The sequence below is a fragment of the Lepidochelys olivacea genome (genome assembly GCF_965140295.1).
Source record: "Lepidochelys olivacea isolate rLepOli2 genome assembly, chromosome: 7".
Taxonomy (NCBI): Eukaryota; Metazoa; Chordata; order Testudines; family Cheloniidae; genus Lepidochelys; species Lepidochelys olivacea.
This window is the reverse complement of record NC_140417.1, coordinates 123705775-123728828: the sequence shown is the minus strand read 5'-3', so window position 1 is coordinate 123728828 and position 23054 is coordinate 123705775. Positions and strand designations below refer to the sequence as shown.

The 23054-nt window shown below is 42.6% G+C and overlaps 1 protein-coding gene across 13 annotated transcripts in view; it reads right to left on the bottom strand.

Annotated features, from left to right (window-relative positions):
• BTRC (beta-transducin repeat containing E3 ubiquitin protein ligase) overlaps positions 1-23054 on the bottom strand; it is a 171308-nt gene that overhangs the window by 142359 nt on the left and 5895 nt on the right. For 6 of the 13 annotated variants that reach the window (XM_084633284.1, XM_084633291.1, XM_084633296.1 and 3 more), the window contains exon 2: positions 13836-13889. The exons of 6 other annotated variants lie outside the window; for them this stretch is intronic. In XM_084633284.1, the coding sequence (XP_084489410.1) occupies positions 13836-13889 (54 nt within the window). Of the gene's footprint in view, positions 1-3560; positions 3712-13835; positions 13890-23054 lie in introns of those variants that run through there. One more of the 13 variants, XM_084633293.1, reaches the window with a different exon arrangement.

The following is a 23054-nucleotide window of genomic DNA, read 5'->3' as shown; positions in this document are numbered from 1 at the left end:
CAAAATGCTGCTACTGGTAGAGTGTCTTATTGGAATTTTATAAAACTTATAAGCAAAAAAAAAAATAAAACCCTGAAAATTAAAGGCCTAATCCTGCAAACACGGAGGCCTGGTTGGGTCTACACTACATACCTACAGCGGTATAACGACATTGCTCAGGCGTGTAAAAAATCCACTGACCTAACCACGCGCCTTGTAGACAGCACAATGTCAGCGGGACAGCTTCTCCCAGTCACACAGGTACCGCCTCTCACGGAGGCGAATTAACTACACCGACAGGAGAAGCTCTCCCGGAGACACAGGAGAATCTTCTCCAAAGCGCTGCAGCTGTGCCACTGTACATGAAGACAAGCCCTTACTCAGGCATTTAACTTTATTTACATGAGCAGTCTTACTGAGTTCAGTGGGACTACTCATGCTTAACTACGCATGCACACAAGTGTCTGCAGCACCAAGCTAAAATTTTATTTTTGTTAACATCTCTTAGTAGCATAAAATCTTTATTTTGAGGTGACAAAGTCACGTCAGGTGTTAATAGAAAGTTATTTAGACTTCCAGAGGATTAACAAAGTTACTGTAAACTTTTTTATGGACACAGGCTAAATTTACAAAAATAGGAACCTAAACTTCAGTTCCTAGCCCATATTTGGCAGAAGAGCATCTAAGTGACTTAGGCCTAGCGTACACAGCTTTTGTAAGAGTGTAACTCATTTGGCAGGGTGTGATCTTCTACCAGAGTAGTTATACTGGTAAAACTCCTATTGTGGATAGTTTTATCAAGGTGCCTCATACCAATATGGCTTATTCCTCTACCTTATATGGGAATAAGCTATGCCAGTAAAAGACACCTTTATAGTGGTATAACTGCATCCACACTAGGGGCTCTGTACCACTTCAACTAAACTGGTGCAACTCGTGTTCCTAAGGGCTTGTCTACACTCAAGTCCTGTTAACTTCGAAGTCCAAACTCTGGTGGAAGAGTATAGTTAGGTCAAAGCATTTCAGCTCTGACTTGTGGAAATTTAATATATTTGGGAGGGGGTGTTGGGTGCTAAAATAAAGGATGGGCTATTTGTTTATCTATTTTGTGTTTGAGTTGTCACAATACAGATGAGAATGAGGCCCCAAACTTAGCATTTTCAGCATAAATGAGCAGTTTAAGTAGAGAGGCCTGGAAAACAGCAATTCTGAAAGACCTATGAGCGATAATAGAACTACAGCTCCAAATGACTCAAGTGGGAGCTGTGCGGTTAGCACTTCTGGAAAAAAGCAGCTTATTTAGTTGCTTAAGTATGGGCTGAGGCCTTGTCTACAAGACACAGCTGCACCACTCACTAAAATCACCTTTTAAACCAATCATCACTCAAACCTTTCAGATGTATTATTTTTCAATAACGTTGCAATTCTATCAGAAAAGCAATCAATTCGCTTGGCAAGATCTATTTTTTTTTTTTACAAATATATACTACTTATTTCTCATGGTTTCATTATTCTCCACTAAATGAGTTATCTTAATATTTGCTCCATTATTGTACATGTGACAGAAGATAGTCTTACCGGGGTGGTACCTGCCAAAATAATTTCTCTCTCTTCCTTTGATGACTGGTGCTACTTTTTCTTTTCCTCTAATCTTACAGTACTTTAAAAAACAGCTGCCGGTGGCACAGTAACTGCTAACTCCATTAATGGCAGTGTCACAAACCTGTTATCTGCCCTGTATCAGTACCTTACCTGTAACGCCTTCCTTGCTTTGAAAGCGGCTTATCATTATCACCAAAGACTGATTTTTAAAAGGAGTTCACACTATCTCAGCCTTTTTCTGAGTCAAATTTAATCTCCACTTGTATTTATTAGTAGGCCCTCGTTCTCTCTAGCACTTCTTCCTGCCCCAACCCCCAGCTATATTAAAACTCTTGTTATTCGCCATAACCCAATGGACCAGAATAACTCATTTTGTTTTTTGCTGCCCTTGTCTTTTCCCTACAAGCATTAGCTGACTGTATTCTTCTTTAGTTACCTCGTCCTCTTTTCCAGGTTTAACCTAATAGATTTAACAGTCCCTTGTGAGGTCTGGAATGGCTGACTTCTCAGAATGAGTCAAGACTTTAAAATCCTATGGAAGCCGCTTCTTTACCCTCCAAAAGGCTGGTTTTTAGAGGACATTAAACTATGGGCGCGAGTTCCTATTTTCTAAGCCTACCACAACCCCCGAAGGCTTACAATATTTGAGTCACAGCTGGAGCTGTGGTTACGACACAGTTTAAATATCCACCACTTCACAGTGCAATTTGTTTTAAAAATCAAATCAGACACCGTGTCATAAACAAGTGCTAATTAAGTACCCAGCAGGTACAGTGATCCTTGTGCAAGAAGGGTTCTTAAATATCTGCACCTCCACTTCGATTAAAAAAAAAAAGGATAACTATACCACAGTGGGATCATTATAAAATGAAATGGTACATGAATGGTACATGAAAGACAAAATCTGATTGTTGCCACACCTGTATATCTTATCACATGAGAAGCAGGGGAAGTGCATTGAAAAAAAAGAACGTCCTTGTATCAGCATGGAATCTATATGTGCTAATTATTTAACACCGCAGAATGAGTTACTGGGTTTGATTAAATAATATTTTAAAAGCATGTAATAGAAAGAGGAGACAGCAGCCTCTATAGCATCTTCACTCCATGCAATTCAAATCAAGAAGGCTGGAAATTGAACCCACATCTCCTTCATGACACTACAGAACAAATGCTGGGTTGGTTATACTTTTAATTCCTTTTAAATAGTATCTTAAGTATTTCTGTGCAGTAATTTGTTGTACCATCTCATCTGGTGAACAGGAAAACTGACTTTCTGAAAATTTCCTCAGAATTTCAAGGTCCACATATCCCTTAACCAACAGACTCTCAGTCTGCATGGCAGAATTAGACCGATCCGTCACTGATCGGAAAGGGCATGCCCAAGTGCACTGAAGAGCCCTCCAGCTGAGACCACTTCCATAGCACAGAACGATAAGCCCTGTGGACTGGGATTTAATGAGTTTATATATACTACAGTAATAAGGTGAACTCCTACTGTAAAGCATAACATTACGACCCCATTTGAATGACCCAAACAGGTCATCTTATTGTAGTGGCCAAAGAAATACTCCAAACGAGAGAGTTGGATCTGTGGATCTTGTAACTCAGAGAAAGGATTATTTTACAGAATCATAGAAACATAGGGCTGGAAGAACCTTGAGAGGTCCTCTAGTCCAGCCCTCTGTGCTGAGGCAGGACCACTCTTGGTCCAACTTCCAATGATGGGGATTCCACAACCTCTCTTGCAAGACTAATCTAGAGCTTAACTGCCCTTACAGTTGGAAAGTTTTTCCTGATATCTAATTTAAATCTTCCTTGCTGCAGATTAAGCCCATTACTGCTTGGACTACCTTCAGCGCTTTGTACCACTTGTCTCTGGATGGAGCTCTTATCAACAGGTCATTAAGGAATGGACAGAGGTAAATCTCTTCCAACATAAGAGCAGCTACCAAGACAACTAATACCTTCATAAATACCTCGGGTGCTGTGGTGTGGCCAGGTGGTAATGAACTATATTGGAAGTGTTGGACTCCAACGGTGAAAAATGGATACGTTTGCAGTGAGACAGATGAATGGGGATGTGGAGGTTTGCATCTTTCCAAATCTATTGATTTCATCTAAACAGACTGTCACTGTTATGGACTAACATTTCCATTTTGAATCTGGACTTTTTCAAGAACCTATTGAGGTGTTTCAGGTCAAGCACTGCCCTGCTGATCCCTGATTTCTTCTTGACCAGGCACAGAATGGAGTACAAGGTTGGTCCATTTTCTGGGCTGCAACTCATTCTGTTGCTCTAATCTGCAGGAAATGAAGGTTTGCTGGCTGCATTTCCCCACTCTTGAGGGTTCCTGGGAATGGGAGGAGGGGAGTTAACTATATCCAATGCATAACCTCTTAGGACAAATTCCAGAACCCACTTGCCAGAGATGATCTGAGGCTTAATATCCACAAACTGAAATAGACCATGCACTATGTGCTACTCCATCCCAGTTTGCTTTGACTGAGAATCATGAGTTTTGGTAGGAAGGACCAGATGGTCTTGTGGATGTATCATTCTTGGATTGGCCAACTCCGGTTCTAGATCACTTTCTCCAAAATAGCTGGGATTCTCTCATCTGCTAAGCTTGATGGTTTGGAAGCCTCAAAAGGATTACTTGAATTCTATATAGGATTTATATTCCCTGGGATACAAAGGCAGCCTTCGTGTTTCTCCTGAGTGTGGTGCCCAAACGCCTGTTTTTGGGGTCCTTAGATCCTAATTCTCAATCAGCAGGTGTTGCAGTTTCCTTGAGTAGGTATGTCAGGGTGGCACGAATCTTAGAAACAGAAACAAAATCTGATTTAAACATTGTAAAACTGACAGTTCTTAGCCACCTTGCTTAGTCTCGCAGGTTTCTCGGGCGATCCCTATTCTTCCTCAATCACATCTATCAGGGCCAGAAGGTTTGGTTCTGGATCCTGAGAGAATACTTTTGAGTTTTGTCACTGCTTTTCTGAGCTAGTTCCTCTTCTTCATCTTTCACAGACTTTTCTCAAGGGGTAGAGCTAAACTGGAAACTGCCCTGGATTCGAAGAAGTCTAACTGGAAACGTTTTTCCTGCTTTTCCTCCTCCTGCGGTTCCTGTTCCAAATCTAAAAAAGTTATCCCTCCTCCTAAGAGAACGCTAAGGACTCCTGGGCCTGCAAGAACTGGATTTGTGCTTCATTCTCTTAGACCTGTCCCTCTCTGGAGAATCAGCATCAGAAAGCTGTGAAACAGATGCAGATAATGGATTCCTTTGCCTGCACCTGCCACAAATTTGCAGAGATCCGCATCCAGGATCTCCACAAGTAGAGTGATTCCATGAACACACATACCTGCTTTCCCCTTCTTCTTGCCTTTCTCCCTGCTGCACTCACAGGAGTGAGTGGTGATAGGGGGCATATCTAGTGTCTCAGGGGTAAAGAGAAACTAGACCCTTAAATTTGCAATGAGAGGGAAGACCAGAAACAGTTACAGAAAGCAAATTTATAGCCAATCTTTTTTTAAATGATGGTTCTTTGCTCTGCAGCAGGCAGTCTGGTAGACCATCCTGAAGCTATGGCAGCAGAACAAAAAACTGGCAAGCTCTTCAGTGTAGCTGGCCACATCCCCCTGTATCAGTGACTGAGAGATTGTTAACCAGTGGGCTCTCAGATCTGTGGGTCTTGTGGAAGAAAGAATAAAGGAATTTGTAATACATGTTTTAGAAGTACTGTCATTGTTTCAGTATCCCCATTTAGTGAATGGGACTGATGTGTCTCAGTGTGTGTGGAGGGGGAGGCGGTGATATTTTAATGATGTAACACTACTTCCTAGAAGAATGACAAGTTTCATGAGGCAGATTAGGACTAAGAATATTCAGATCCCATTCGAAACAGACAGTTTCAAACCATTTTAAAAATTAATTTAAGGATAAAATGTGTTACCTTAACAGGTTGTTAGCGAATTGTAAAATTAACCCAAACATGGTTAGAAGCAGACGACTGGATGTTAGGAGATCTGGATTCTCCACTCTTCTCCATTATCAATTTACTTTGTGACTTTAAGAAAATTACTTCACCTTTCTGAGACCCAGTTTCCCCTTCTGCAAATCACAGATAATATATACCCACTCCTGTAAAGTGCTTTGAGAGCCTCAAAGACGCACTATAAAGTACTGTTGTTTAAGATACAGAACATATCTTAACACGAACTCTGAAAAGGTCTGATTTTCAGTGGTTTCTATGGGGTCCAGAATTTTCTCAGTCCTAATCTGCCACAGGAGGCTGTCAAGATAACGACTTCATGTTTGACTGTTATTAATTATATTTTAAACACTTAATATTTAGATGAAGCACTTAGAAACTCTATAGTTTTCCTTTAACTCTTCTGTTTCCCTAGACACACAAATACTACATTCAGCAAGTCTGTATGAGCACCTAAAATTCTGTATAAATAAGTGACCTGGCTGAGCAGTCTCTGAAAAAACTATTGTAGAGAAAAAGGTCGGGTTGGGGAAATACTAGGAGGGTTGCAGCCAGACTGGTTGAATACAGCTATCCACATACACCTTACACGTAAAATTCCACCATCACACACAGGCATAGATTATGGCAGCCATTACAAGTGAATAAGGAAATTGCAATAGCTGGTTCCAGCTTTTTTTTTTTTTTTTCCCCCTCCCCTTTCCCCTTCTCATTTGGGATTAAATTTTTAAGACTACCAAATCAAGCTGCTGAACACTTTGCTGGCCTTCCAAATGGATATTTTACTGCAAATACAGATGTGCTGTACACACACACATTTTTAACGAACCAATTAATATAGTCAACAACGCCACTTGTCAGATGAAAAGAAAGTGGAATTCCTCCACCACTCACATCACTGTAACCAAAGTTTCATCATTTCCAAGTTAACTATAAATGGGCTCCACTGTGATCAGAAATAGTTATTTTTTCAATAAAAAGCATGATGACATAAACCAAACTGCTAACATGGGAACATCTTGGAATAAGAGCTTGCTGTTGGGACCCATCCTACTGCCAACAGATATTTGCAACCTGAAGTGTTTTCTGATCACCTTTTCAAACTCTTTGATAATGTGGACCACATCTTAATAGAAATATCAGCTCACACCTCTCTTGCCATTCACAATTACTGAAATCAAGTAACATCCCTGTGACAACTGTTTACATGGAAAAGGAATAATAAGACAGTTGAGTAGGGTATTTTTATTTTCTTTTAATGTGAAATAGCATCTGGAAACAAGGAGTCAGCACTATGCAACCAGCCAGCTCTTTGAGGCTCACTAATAAGTCCGCCACAGACCACAGTTAAGTTGTTTTATTCAGTGAGAACTACTGAACTAGGCAACCCAAGAGCGGTTTACATTATCTGCATGGTCTCACTGGGATATACACAGAGACACTACACAACACTCACTCCTTTTATTCTTCCTAGAAACCTTCCTTACCCGCTTCTGTATCCCATGCCAGTTTGACCCTATGTTGTGACCTTGTCACTCAATTTATCCCCACTCTTATATATAACACCCTGGCCTAACCAAAGCTTTGTGGTTAGAATGCTTTGATTTACCTTACTAAAGAGAACTATAATTTAGCACCAAATACTCATGAGGAATTATAGCTCTGCTGACTGGCAAATCATTTGCCAAGGCAGATTAGTTTATCTGCATAAAACAAATATCCACCTGCACATTCTAGCACTAATCAGGGCGTGAAATTAAACTTTTTATTCAGTGGGAAATAACTGCTGCAAGGCGGTGATTTAATATGGGAGGCAAATATTAAGGTCAGTCTATTCTCTCTGATGTTTATAGTATATATAATAAGGGGGAAGGCATGGAGCACCAAATTCTGCTTTTAAGTCTGTGAAACAAAATACTTCAGCGATGCAATAACAAATATTCCATTTGCTTTTATAATTGCATACATTTAATGGAGCAAAGTGGCTAAAATGAAAAATTAAAAGAAGTGTAGGGGTGAGTTAGTGAAGTACCTAAAGCCTATACCATAGAAAAAACTGCAGCCAAAAGCAGACAGTGTGAGTAGAAGAAAGGAAATCAAGGTTTATATTCACATATATACTGATTCCAGAAAACCCACAAACTGAAGGGAAAAAGTGATTACGGTGTAGTTAACTTAAACCACTAAGTAGTCATTTAAAATGCAAAAAAACCCTGTATTTAACAACCAGCTTCTATTATACTTATCACAGAATCATACAAATGTAGGGCTGGAAGGGACCTGGAGAGATCATCTAGTCCAGCTTCCTGGGCTGATGCAGGACCAAGTAACTCCAGACCATCTCTGATCGGTGTTTGCTTAGCCTGTTCTTAAAAACATCCAATGATGAGGATTCTCCCCTGCAAGCCTATACCAGAATGTAACTACCCTTTTTGTTAGGCCCAGCAGGATATCAGTGTTTATTTTAGGCATTTTTAAAAGATTTTTATCAATGTAATTTTTGCAGTTGCACAAAATTATGGGTTTTAAGATTATTTGCTATTTTTAAGTAAATGTTCACAGTTGCACTAAATTAGGGGGGGCGGGGGAGGGAGTCAGACAATTATTTAAATGACAGACATTGAGATTCAAAACCTTAAAACCTGCTAACCATTCAAACACAAACTGTCAGCATCGCTTTGAAATACACCACGTACATACCCTTAAATCAAACCCTAAAACTCTCTCAGGCACCGTTTTTCTTACTGCCTACCTGTAAACTTCCATTACTGATGGAAGTATTTCTTTCCACCTTTTGCGTGCGTACGGGGGGGATGGACGTTTATTGACATTTACCAATAATCTAATCCTTCGAAACCTATTGATAATTACAACAATTTTCCTAATATCTAACCTAAATCTCCCTTACTGCAGATTAACCTAAATCTCCCTTACTTCTTGACCTACGTTTAGTGGACTCAGAGAACAACTGATCACAGTCCTCTTTATAACAGCCCTTACCAGATTTGAAGACAGTTATCAAGTCGCCCCCCCCCCGTCTTATTTCTCAAAATTAAACATGCCCAGTTTTTCTTTAACCTTTTGTCATAGGTCAGGTTTTCTTAACCTTTCATCATTTTTTGACTGTCTCCAATTTGTCCACATCTTTCCAAAAGTGGGGCACCCAGAATTGGACACATTACCCCAGGTCAGACCCCACCAGTTCTGAGGAGAGCAAGACAATTACCTTCCATGTCTTACATACGATACTCCTGTTAATACACCCCAGAATGATATTAGACTTTTTTGCAATCGCATCACACTGCTGACTCATATTTAAGGCTATGTTTTAGTTATGGTTATTTTTAGTAACAGTCGTGGACAGGTCACGGGCAGTAAACAAAAATTCACGGCCCGTGACCTGTCCATGACTTGTACTATATGGCCCTGACTAAAACTTGGGCCAGGGAGGCTGCGGGTGCTCTGGGGTGGGGGTGGGTGGGCCATCTGGGGGCTCCACAGGTGCTGGGGGTCATGGCCCGGGATGCCTGATGAGGCACAGCAGGGTGGGGGAAGGCGGGCAGTGGTGTGTGGCCTGGGAATCCTGCTGGTGTTGGAAGGGGGAGGCTTGGCAGGGCTGGCAGGCTTCCTACCCGGCTCCTCGTGTCCCTGCAGCTCCTCGGGAAAAGGCAGGCCATGGGGGGCTCCATGCGCTGCCCCCACCAAGAGCTCCAGCTCTGCAGCTCCCATTGGCTGGGAACCGCAGCCCACACCCCAACCCCCTTCCCTACCTCTGAGCCCCCTCCCACAGCAGCAGCCAATGCGGCTGGCCCAGGGGCTGCCTGATTCTTGTTGAATTCAGATCAATTCTCCAATTTGTCAAGGTCATTTTGAATTCTAATACTGTTCTCCAAAGCGCTTGCAACACCTCCCCGCTTGGTGTCACCCGCAAATGTGCAAGTCATGATCCAAGTCATTAAAAATACTGACTAGTGGGGTCCCAGAGGGGTCAGTCCTGAATCTGGTACTAGATACACCCTCCCAGTTTGACAGCAAACAATTGATAGCTACTCTGAGTACAGTCTTTCAACCACTTTCATAGATTCTAAGGCCAGAAGGGACACTGATTATCTGCTCTGACTGCCTGTCTAACACAGGCCACAGAATTCCCCCAAAATAATTCTTAGAGCAGATCAGTTAGAAAAACCCCCAATCTTGATTTAAAAATTGTTAGTGATGGAGAATTCACCATGGCCCTTCGTAAATTGTTCCAATGGTTAATTACGCTGTTTTAAATGTATGCCTTATTTCTAGTCTATATTTGTCTAGCTTCCAGCCATTGGATCATATTAGACATTTCTCTGCTAGACTGAAGAGCCCATTGTTAAATATTTGTTCCCTGAAGGTATGTCTACAATGCAATAAGCACTCGGGCTCAGACTCAGGCTCAAGCCTAACCCCCCTTACATCTACAGATGAACCATGCTAACCCTCAGCTTGGACCTGCGACCCTGCGGGAGTAGAGGGTCTGAGCCAGAGTCAAGCTGGGACCCAAGGTCAAGCCCTGTTGCTTTGCAATGTTGGTGCAACACCACTAGACTTGTGTCCTGGGAGTCTGCCAGAAGTAGCGAACTTCCTTAGTCCTCTCTATCCCAACAAGAAAAGGAGGACTTGTGGTACCTTAGAGACTAACCAATTTGAGCATAAGCTTTCGTGAGCTACAGCTCACTTCATCGGATGCATACTGTGGAAAATACAGAAGATGTTTTTATACACAGAGACCATGAAAAAATGGGTGTTTACCACTACAAAAGGTTTTCTCTCCCCCCACCCCACTCTCCTGCTGGTAATAGCTTATCTAAAGTGATCACTCTCCTTACAATGTGTATGATAATCAAGGTAGGCCATTTCCAGCACAAATCTGATCTGTGTGTATAAAAACATCTTTTGTATTTTCCACAGTATGCATTCGATGAAGTGAGCTGTAGCTCACGAAAGCTCATGCTCAAATAAATTGGTTAGTCTCTAAGGTGCCACAAGTACTCCTTTTCTTTTTGCGAATACAGACTAACACTGCTGTTACTCTGAAATCTATCCCAACAGTCTCCAATTGATTCAGCTGAAAACAGAAGCTACCCACCTCTGATGTACAGCTGCAGCTCAGTGAGTCAGCATTAACCCTTCTATTTGTCTTCTGATTACTGAGTTGCAAACACCCCTCAGAGATCCTTTTGTGTTTGCAATGGAAACTGAACAGAACAAGCCTTCTGCAAAGCGTGCTGCTTCACGGTCACGGGAGCACAGCCAGATTTTGGTGAATCTCTGGTGCGAGGCCAGTAAAACTGTGGACTTTAGTGAAGTGCCAGGAATGACCATGCATACCAGCAAATAGCTAAAAAGCTGGCAGCTCTGTAAATTCTCCAGACTGGTGACTAGTGCAGGGAGTGGATTAAGTTGCTTAAGACGGGTACGGGCAGACCAGGGACTAGAACAGTACCTGACAGCTTGCCAACCACATGCCCGTTTTATGAGGGGTTTGACCTGGTGCTGGGAACTGTGCCCAGCACAGAGCCAACCATAGTGCATGACAACCTGGTCAGCCAGGCTGGTGCCCTGCTGTTCCCTGAATCCAGGCTGGTAAATGAGAGTCAGCAAGAGGCTCCGAGTGAGGAGCATGAAATGACTGTTTCTGAAACCAGTCCCAGATCAGGCTGTGGGACAGGATCAACAGGAACAGCTGTTTGATGGCTCTTCCCCACCGCAACCACCAAGGACCACCCCGTGGCCGAGCAAACCCAGAGGAGACAGAAGCCACCCCTGAGCCCAGTAAGTTTGACTCCAATTGAAAAGTTTATTACTACAGTAATGGAAAGGATTTCAGCTCTAAGAACTAATGCAAAAGTTATGAAACGCCCTGGCTACCAGTGTGTATCTGCAAATGGCAGATTGTAACATAGCACCTTGGTGTCGCCTCTCCCTGACCCATGTTGAGCTCAAACCAGCAACCAGGAATTCCAAACAGTAAAGCAGTGGTTCTCGCCCCCTTTTTTTTTTTTAATTTGTGGACCCCTTTGGAAACCTGTTGTCTGTGTACAGTGCACCCTCACTGTAACATCCTTCATAATAACAAACCTTTAGATATAATGGACCTGGTCCCTGGATCCCACCTCCAGTCCCGAGACTGGAGGAACTGTCAGCCCCCGCCGCAGGTGCAGCAGGTCTCTTTTGCTATGATGAACCCCTGGCTATAACAAACAAATGGCTTGGATCCCATTGAGGGGAAAGTAAATCTCTCTTACAGATTGTATCTCCTAGGGTGGTTGTGAGACCTAATGGCTGTTGGTTCCATTGCTGGGAGATGCCTGAATGAGACAGAGAGGAAAAGGAAGGTCTCAGATTAGTTCTGAGATTAGATTAACGAACCAAGGGGTTCGTTATAGAGAGGGCGCGTACTGCATATAACTGAATTCTGTTCAGTCAGTTTTCAGGCTAAGGCTATGTCTACACTACCACTTATGTCATAGAATCACAGAAGATCAGGGTTGGATAAATTGGAGAGAGTCCAGCGAAGGGCAACAAAAATGATTAGGGGACTGGAACACATGAGTTATGAGGAGAGGCTGAGGGAGCTGGGATTGTTTAGCCTGCAGAAGAGAAGAATGAGGGGGGATTTGATAGCTGCTTTCAACTACCTGAAAGGGGGTTCCAAAGAGGATGGCTCTAGACTGTTCTCAATGGTAGCAGATGACAGAATGAGGAGTAATGGTCTCAAGTTGCAGTGGCGGAGGTTTAGGTTGGATATTAGGAAAAACTTTTTCACTAAGAGGGTGGTGAAACACTGGAATGCGTTACCTAGGGAGGTGGTAGAATCTCCTTCCTTAGAGGTTTTTAAGGTCAGGCTTGACAAAGCCCTGGCTGGGATGATTTAACTGGGAATTGGTCCTGCTTTGAGCAGGGGGTTGGACTAGATGACCTTCTGGGGTCCCTTCCAACCCTGATATTCTATGATTCTATGGAAGGGACCTCAGGAGGTCATCTAGTCCAACCCCCTGCTCAAAGCAGGACCAGATCAAATACCATTCCTTTTTTTTGGGGGGGGGGGGGGGGTGAGGGGGATGGACAGATCCCTAAATGGCCCCCTCAAGGATTGAACTCACAACCAGGCCAACGCTCAAACCACTGAGCTATCCCTCCCCTGTCAGCAAAACTTATGTCACTCAGGGGTGTGAATATTACACACACACACACACACACACACACACCCCGAGTGACAAATTATGTCAGCATGAGCACTAGTGTGCTCGTTGGGGGTGGATTATGTCAACGGGAGAGCTCTCTCCCCCATCGGCATAGAGCGGCTACACAAGAGATCCTACAGCAGCACAGCTGCACCACTGTAATCTCTCTAGTGTAAACATTGCCAAAGTCTTTTGCAGACCCCTTAAGACAGTCCATGGACTTAGACCACAGGTTGAGAATCACTGCGATAAAGGACAGATTTAAAGAGCATTTTTAATTGAAAAGCTCAAATTTTTGCTAGGGCCATTTCTAGTTCTTACAGTTAATAACCTTACATTGACAGGTCCTAAAGTCTGCCACACTGTAACTGCTCAGTGATCTATGGAGCAACCCAGAAACAGTGAAGTGTGTGTGTGTGTGTGTGTGTTTGTGTAAGTAAAACTGTTATATTTCCAAATCTAGTCCATTTCAATTAGAGGTTGTCCATGCAGCCCGTGGGTAACAAAATATTCCAAGTACGACTGGGGTGTCAATTTTTGTCCAGAAATGTGCCATGAGCGGGAAGGAGGAAGGCTGTGGAGTTCTGTGTATTTGCATGAAGCCATAACAGGGTAAGCCACGGGTAAGCTAAGGCAGCATCCTGTTAATTCCTTCATGGATTCTGACACACGCCTGGTTGCTGATAGCTGCAAAGTCTTCTTGAAGCAGGAACTCCAGCTAGGTAGTTACATTGCTGGGAAAAGCGTATTTTCCAGGGCCACCTCGGTAGCTGACTAGCTCACTACACTCATTGATGTGCTGTTCAGTCACTATACGTTTGACTACTTCAGCTGCGTATAGTGTAGATTTCCCACCAATAGCTTGGAATAACATCTCCTTTTTCGATGAGGGCACCACAAACAACAGTTATGTCCTCCAAAACATGAAAGGCTGGAAATGATAGAAAAAGCCTTTGTTGCCAGTGCACTTGTTGCCATCCCCCAACAATCCAATTACTTATGAAATTTTTATAAAACCAAAAAAGCTTATAAATTTTAACTTACCATTGTCTCTGCACTTCTGGAACTGTGATTAACCAGGCTGTATCCAGAGAGATTCTGTGGACAGAAGCATCCCTTTCACAATATATTTTGGTTCAGTTTTGAAATGTAACATTTTATGTCCTTGAGATTCCACAAGAATTAACTCTATGCTCCTTCACTGAGCTACTTTAGACAATAACCCTCTATTTCTTGTCCTATTTCAGGCCCCTTAATCTCCATTGGTTGCTGTACAACCAGAATTTGACGCTTGGCCCAATAAACCTTTGTGGACCGTTCCAGACGGAAGCATTTCTGAGATGAAGTTACAGTCAAAGTTCTTGAGAGGGCTCTCAAAGTTCTTGAGAGTCCAATACCAGCAGCAGAGAGATGAAAGACTGGAACAATAGCATGCTGAGAGGCAGGTGGAAAAGCTAAGGCTTGCTGCTCGGGGGGAGGACAGGGTTTCAGCTGTGGAGCAGTCACTTGCAACACAGTTCCTAGAACAGGAATGGTGGCTAAGGGAGAAGGACAGAGCCCAGAAAACTGTTTGAGTGACTCATCTCCACCATGGCGGGTGGAGCACCGGCTCCTGCTGCCTTTCCCACACCATGACCTGATCTCCCTGCAACGTACCCTCAGTCTAAAAATACCTTGGACAACTCCATGTTGGGGCAGCCCACGCGTTCAAGCCCAAAAAAGGCTGGGCAGAGCAACAAGAAGGAAGGCTACTGGGGGTTTCGAACCCCTCTCCTGTGGATACCTCCACCCCCAGCCTGGCACCAAGAACGCAGAAAATGGGGAAAGAAGGGAATGGAGAACATGGAGCCAAGAGACAAGTAGCGGTAGAAGGTTTATGTCATGTTTGCACTATTTCCTGCTCTTTTATATTTTTGTTTTGGAAAGGTTCTTCTGGTAGTTGTTTTTGGGTGTTGTAATGTCAGCTGGCCTGAGTAGCAATAGGCGACTGTCGTACAGGTTTAACTCGTCTACAGATAAAGCCTTTTTTAAAAGTGTATTGCTATCAGTGCATCACCTCATACAATCATGATTTGGGATAAAACTAAAAACATGATCTGGGATAAAACTAAAAACATGACCTAGACCAATTGGAAGATTGGGCCAAAAGGAATCTGATGAGGTTCAATAAGGATAAGTGCAGGGTCCTGCACTTAGGACGGAAGAACCCAATGCACAGCTACAGACTAGGGACCGAATGGCTAGGCAGCAGTTCTGCGGAAAAGGACCTAGGGGTGACAGTGGACGAGAAGCTGGATATGAGTCAGCAGTGTGCCCTTGTTGCCAAGAAGGCCAATGGCATTTTGGGATGTATAAGTAGGGGCATAGCGAGCAGATCGAGGGACGTGATCGTTCCCCTCTATTCGACATTGGTGAGGCCTCATCTGGAGTACTGTGTCCAGTTTTGGGCCCCACACTTCAAGAAGGATGTGGATAAATTGGAGAGAGTCCAGCGAAGGGCAACAAAAATGATTAGGGGACTGGAACACATGAGTTATGAGGAGAGGCTGAGGGAGCTGGGATTGTTTAGCCTGCAGAAGAGAAGAATGAGGGGGGATTTGATAGCTGCTTTCAACTACCTGAAAGGGGGTTCCGAAGAGGATGGCTCTAGACTGTTCTCAATGGTAGCAGATGACAGAACGAGGAGTAATGGTCTCAAGTTGCAGTGGGGGAGGTTTAGATTGGATATTAGGAAAAACTTTTTCACTAAGAGGGTGGTGAAACACTGGAATGCGTTACCTAGGGAGGTGGTAGAATCTCCTTCCTTAGAGGTTTTTAAGGTCAGGCTTGACAAATCCCTGGCTGGGATGATTTAACTGGGAATTGGTCCTGCTTTGAGCAGGGGGTTGGACTAGATGACCTTCTGGGGTCCCTTCCAACCCTGATATTCTATGACTCTATGATTCTATGATCGGGGCAATTATACATGACTAAGCAACACTATTCCTCTATGCGGTTAGGTACAGCAATTCACCCTTCAATACCTTCCTTCTATGAACCTACACTGCCACCCCCCAATTCGTTATTCAACATGTCATGCATAAGTATATTGCACAGCAATCAAGCAAACATTCCCCAAAATCCATTAGCCCCTTTCCCCCCAACAAGCACATTCATACAGGTACTATTCCCCTCTTCCACTGGGCTGTACAAGTCCGTACTGTAAGAACTCAAAACATCCCCGACCTCTGCTTCCTGGGTGCCAGCTCGAGACAGATGCACTGTTTGGCTGAGCATAACGATTCAGCGGCCCCTCACGGTCATAGGTCCATTCAGGAGGAAATGACTCACCTCTGGCTTCACAAAGGTTGCGAGGAGCACAGCAAGCCATAGTAATGCAGACAGCGTTGATGACACTGGCATCCAAATGGCTCTGTGGACACCTCTACCAGGATTTTAATCTGCCAAAAGCACATGCAACAACCACTCTTCACCTGCTGAGAGTGTAAACAAACCTCCTTTTGCCAGAGCCTCTGAAATCAGGGTGTAGTTTCATAAAACAAGGCAAAAAGAGGTAGGCACGGTCCCCCAGAATAACAGTGGAGACTGCAACTCCATTTATAGTATCATTTAGTGGGACTAGCATGCCAGCCTGTCCATAAATGTAGACTCCCGAATGGCGAATAACTGACACTGTGAACTTTTCCAGTGCAGCCCACACTGCCATTCATAAATCAGCCTCTGTGATCCATGAGGGCCTGCATGACAATGTAGTGCCCTTTGTGGTCTATGTCCTCACATGCGCCTTAAGGAGGGCAAACTAAGAACATGAGTCCCATCAATGGCCCTAGTGCAGTTTGGAAACCCCATTATCTCAAAGTCAGCAATTGCCTCCAGAATATCTTGAACGCCCGCCACCTTGGGGTACACCACATGCCTGATAGCAGAGGTTTCTGAGGCAACCACTTCAACCACAGTCAACTCTCCAACATCAAACTGGTAGACATCAGACTTGTAGCAGTCTGGGGTAGCCAGCTTCCAGGCGGTCATAGCAGCCCGCTTATGGACAGGCAAGAGTGCCTCATGTGTGTGTCTTTACACTAGAGAGTCAGGGAAAGCTGCTCACAAAGCTCCAGAAATGTAGCTTTCTTCACGCGAAAGTTCTAGACCCACTGCTGGTCATCCTAGGTCTTGTAGTGCTGCACCAGATGCACTGGTTGTTCTGAGCAGCATCTGCCAGTGCAAATCTGCCATGCCAGGGTACTGTTCCTCCTCTGCCTCCTCCTCCATGATGAAATTGATCAGGTACCTTTGGTGGGTCAGAAAGTGCCATGGAAATGTCCACCAGCATCTCATGGAAGTTCTGCCTGTTTCCTGACACAGGAGTGAAGTGCAAGCAAGAGAAGTTCTTCAAAAGGCTGGCTCCAGTATCTGGGAGAACACAGACCAAAATGACTGCTCGGCAGGCTGGTCACACTTCCTGTAACATGCAGGGTGGGCAGTAAAGATTTCCCACAGTGCATCATGGTCAAAGGGCTAGAGTGGGTACATTTCAGGAAGGTGCTAGAGGCTCTGGGATATGTTTGGTTTGACTCCGGTCAACAAGCTGCAGTGTGGACACCAGAGCCCCAGGTTCAAGCCCAGATTTGAAAAATCTTAGCATAGGGTTAAGAATCAGTGTAGATGATCAAGCCCAGGGTTCTCTAACACAGGTCAGCTGACTCAAGTCCCACTAACCCCGGGCTTACACTGCAATGTAGATTTACTGTAAGTAGGTATTTATAGATTGTAAGCAAGCCACCCCTTAGCCTTCTCTCTATTACGCTAACTAAATTGAGCTCCTTGAGTCTATCACTGTAAGGCATGTTTTCCAATTTTTTAATCATTCTCTGAATCCCCTCCAGTTTATCAACATCTCTATTTAATTGTTGACACCAGAACAGGACACAGCATTCCATCGGTGATCTCACCAATGCCAAATCCAGAGGTAAAATAACTTACTCCAGAGTCCCCTGTTTATGCATCTCAGGATCTCATTAGCTCTTTTGGCTACAGTGTCCCACTGGGATGCTCCACCACAACCCCAAATCTTTCAGAGTCCCTGTGTCATAGAACCATAGAATATCAGGGTTGGAAGGGACCTCAGGAGGTCATCTAGTCCAACCCCCTGCTCAAAGCAGGACCAATCCCCAATTAAATCATCCCAGCCAGAGCTTTGTCAAGCCTGACCTTAAAAACTTCGAAGGAAGGAGATTCCACCACCTCCCTAGGTAATGCATTCCAGTGTTTCACTGCCCTCCTAGTGGAAAAGATTTTCCTAATATCCAACCTAAACCTCCCCCACTGCAACTTGAGACCATTACTCCTTGTTCTGTCATCTGCCACCACTGAGAACAGTCTAGAGCCATCCTCTTTGGAACCCCCTTTCAGGTAGTTGAAAACAGCTATCAAATCCCCCCTCATTTTTCTCTTCCGCAGACTAAACATCCGCAGTTCCCTCAGCCTCTCCTCATAACTCATGTGTTCCAGTCCCCTAATCATTTTTGTTGCCCTCCGATGGACTCTCTCCAATTTTTCCACATCCTTTTTGTAGTGTGGGGCCCAAAACTGGACACAGGACTCCAGATGAGGCCTCACCAGTGTCGAATAGAGTGGAACAATCACGTCCCTCGATCTGCTGGCAATGCCCCTACATATACAGCCCAAAATGCCATTGGCCTTCTTGGCAACAAGGGCGCACTGTTGACTCATATTCAGCTTCTCGTCCACTGTAACCCCTAGGTCCTTTTCTGCAGAACTGCTGCCTAGCCATTCGGTCCCTAGTCTGTAGCGATGCATGGGATTCTTCCGTCCTAAGTGCAGGACTCTGCACTTGTCTTTGTTGAACCTCATCAGATTTCTTTTGGCCCAATCCTCTAATTTGTCTAGGTCCCTCTGTATCCTATCCCTACCCTCTAGTGTATCTACCTCTGCTCCCAGTTTAGTGTCATCTGCAAACTTGCTGAGGGTGCAATCCACACCATCCTGGAGCATCCCCCGTCCTGTAAGTATGTCCTATATTCTTTGCTCCCAGATGAACACATTTACATTTAGTCGTACTAAACCACATAGTTTGCTCGTGCCCAGTTTAACAAGCAAACTAGATTGCTCCGAATCAGTGACCCATCTTCTTCATTATTTACCACTCCCCCAATTTTGGGGTCATCTGCAAACTTTATCAGTGATGATTTTATGTTTTCTTCCAGGTCATTGATAAAGATGTTAGATAGCACGGGGCCAAGAACTGAGACTCTTGGAAAGAGATCTGCTCAGTGATCATTCCCCATTTACAGTTATATTAAGACCGATCAGTTTTTAATTCATTTAGTGTGCTCCACATTCATTTTATATTGTTCTAGTTTTTTAATCAAAATGACATGTGGTACCAAGTTGTGCGCCTACATTATAGTAATTTCATCTAGACCACATTTCCCTAGTTTGCTGGTGAGAATGTTCAGTGGGACTGTGACAAAAGCCTTACTAAAATCAAGATCTATCACGTCTACTGCTTCCCCCATCCACCAGGCCAGTAACCCTGTCAAAGAAGGCAATTAGGTCGGTTTGGCAAGATTTCTTCTTGACAAATCCATGTTGGCTATTCCTTAGAACCCTATTACCCTCCCAGTGCTTACAAACAAATTGTTTAATAATTTGTTCCAGTATCTTTGCAGGTATCAAAGTTAGGCTGACTGGTCTATAAATTCCCAGGTGCACTTTTTTCCCCATTTGGAAGATAGGTATTATGTTTGCCCTTCTCCAATTCTTCTGGTACCTCACTTGTCCTCCATGAGTTCTCGAAGGTAACTGCTAATGGCTCCAAGATTGCTTCAGTTAATTCCCTAAGTAACACAGGTGTATTTCATGAGGCCTGGCCTACTTGAATAAATCTAACTTATCTAAATATTCTTTAATGTGTTATTTTCCAGTTTTGGTTTGCGTCCCCCTTGTAGTTAACATTGATTGGTGACCAAATATTCAATGCATAAGCCTTTTTAGTGAAGACTGAAGCAAAACAGGCATTAACCATCTCAGTCTCCTTGATGTCATTTGTTATTAGCTCCCCTTCCGCACTAAGTAGAGGCCTTTCCTTCATCTTTCTCTTGGTCCTAATGTATTTTAAAAATCTCTTCTTATTGTCTTCTATGTCCCTTGCTAGGCTAAAGCACAAAATAAGTTACACCTTTCTGATTTTGTCCCCAAGCAATTGTGCTATTCTTTTTGTATTCCCCCTTATTAATCTCTCCATGTTTCCACTTTCTGTAGGATTCCTTTTTGTTTTTCAGGTCATTAAAGAGCTCATATTGGCCTCTTACTATTCTTCCTATCTTTTCTTTTCATCAGCACAGTTTGCAGTTGTGCCTTTAATACAGTCTCTTTGAGAAACTGCTAGCTCTCCTGAACTCCTTTATTTCTTAGATACATGTCTCCTTATGACAGGTTTCAGAGTAACAGCCGTGTTAGTCTGTATTCGCAAAAAGAAAAGGAGTACTTGTGGCACCTTAGAGACTAACCAATTTATTTGAGCATGAGCTTTCGTGAGCTACAGCTCACTTCATCGGATGCATACCATGGAAAATGCAGCAAACTTCATATATACACAGAGAATATGAAACAATACCCCCTCCCACCCCACTGTCCTGCTGGTAATAGCTTATCTAAAGTGAGCTGTAGCTCAGGAAAGCTCATGTCTCCTTATGTTTCCCTTGTCTTGGATACTTGGTATTCTCTATCAAAATGAAAGCAATGCAAGCATACTATTACCTGTAAAAAGCAATTTATCTAAAATAACTATTAAAACAATTATTAAGTTCTGGGATATTAAAGGTTCGTTCTTACCAACACCCAAGCTAGAAGTAGTCAATACAAACTGGACCACCACAGAGGCTAAGAATTTGAATGTCTGTTTCCACTGCAAATGCCTTTACTAAAGCAGCCAGAGAAAAACAGTTAAAGGAAAAGTGAATCCTGAGTTAATTAAGATCCAAATCATGTTGGATCCTGCTTAGCTTATTGGCTGGCTTACTAGGAGGAGGTCAAAAGTCACTACAAATCTAGTAATCATGAAATTTAAGGAAACACAGGGTTTTTCTGGCAATGCAATGATAGCATGTTCCCATAGTTGCTGTAAACCATACGCGATGGGTAAGGGAATATAACACACTTTGCATTTACATAGCACCTTAACAACAACAAATATACCTAGCTCTTATATAGCATTGTTCATCCATAGATCTCAAAGTCTTTAGAGTCCTGGAGGATCAATGCCAATACAGTCAATGGGGGATGAAACAAATGTGTATATTTATTAAACAGTACTGGAAGATTCACAAAGGCAGAAGCTGTTGAAAAAGCTAATGGCCTGACATTCTTATGGCACTAAAGGGTATTCAGCACCTCCCAGGATCAGGCCTTATATCTCTCCATTCCAGGGAAGGGAAATGTAAATTTGTATGTGGAAGACAGACTATATCAGTGAAGAATGCCAGTATCAACATCTTCCCATCCATGAACCACGGCAGGAATGCCGGTGGGCAGAGATTGCCTCATTCACATATAGTGAAAAACAGAAGGTAAAACTTAAATCTATATTAAAATACTGCCTGCAGAGGCATTTTAAACAGGATCCTAAATTGATCAGGTACAGCTCCATGCACTGCTAATTAAATACAATTGAAGTTGTCACTAGTCCATTCAGGAAAACAGATGTTGCTTCACAGAGCCTTGATATTTTTCTTAAATACCTTTCAGAATGAGGATCAAAAATATGAACTCTTATAAAAAGGCCTTTATTGTATTTTTATAGCATATTACATACCTTGTAACAATCATTTTGTTAAGTGTGACTGTCAGTTTTATTTTCTGTCCCTTTTTTCCTGGCTATTTACAAGCTTTGTAAGAATCATTCCTTAATTAAGTCTCAACATAGTTTCATATAAATGGATTCCTGGAATTAAAAACGTTCAGACTTAAGAAATGATTGTTACGGAGACTGTAACAGGCTGTAAAAAAAAGAATGCCACTTTAAACAAAGATTTCTCATTTTAATTAAAAAGATAATCATCAGAACATTCATACACTTAAAAGAACCATTTGAAGCTACTTTGAAAAAAATATCTACTATTCTATGCAGGCGTACATAGTTTAGTTTATATGACATTTAATCAAAGTCTCAGCTGAGCCTATTACATTTATTCTTTAAGCACTGTATCTACATTTTTAAACAGTTTATTCAAATAGGGAAGTTACTTATTGAACTCCTCATTCTTAGTACTTTTGAAAATGGTTATGACAATAAAATTCCATATTCTTTAACAAAACAAAAAAAACCCAGAGCTTTATTTAAAACAAGACGTTTTTTCAAATACTAAAGGAGCATATGTAATTCTCCTCTAAGCTTATGCATTAATAGGGCACCATATCTCTTATAACTTAAACCTTTTGATGACTGCTGTTTTATCCAGGGTATTTAAGAAACACCACAAAATGGATGATGGGAACATAGGTAGATTGCAGTGCTACAAAATCCCTCCTGCACTTGCTACAGAGCACTGGCCTATACAATTCATGCTGCCTTATACCTTACATTTATACAGTAGTTTTCATCCAAAAGGATCCAAGAGAATCCTTACAAGATAAGGTTGATGCATAAACTACACAGAGGGAATCACTTAACTCGCCACTAAAATATCTCTGAGGATTAGCTGCTTAACAGTACAACAATAATTTAGGATTGTAAGTGAATATTATGTCTACTTGAAACTGTAGGAGTAATTTGGGTAGGTAGAATGTCATTACCTAAAATTAATTAGATAATATGTATTACATATGATCAGACTTATCTAATAAATCGATGAGAGATACAGGTTGGATGCATCATAAATATATCATTGACAGGTAATCAAGCTACTACCAACTAGCAGGGACAAGGGCTTCCTTTCCTCTGCTATCCTCATCTGCTCAAAAAACAACTCCAATATGAGCCCACTTCGTTTTTCAAAATGTCAAATCTATAAACTGATTTCTGACACACAGAAAAAGAATAAGCTCCTGTTTTTACACAAGGCTTCATTTCATCCATTAAGTCACTGGATGAGGTTTCAATATAACATTTTCCATCACTGGCTAGGTGTGAAAACACCAACAACAAAATTAGCATGCATTTCTTCTTGACATCTAGTGGCTTAGCAATTGATCCAATGTCATTACTGATGATTAGTCACAAAACATTTTAAAAATGAAAAACAA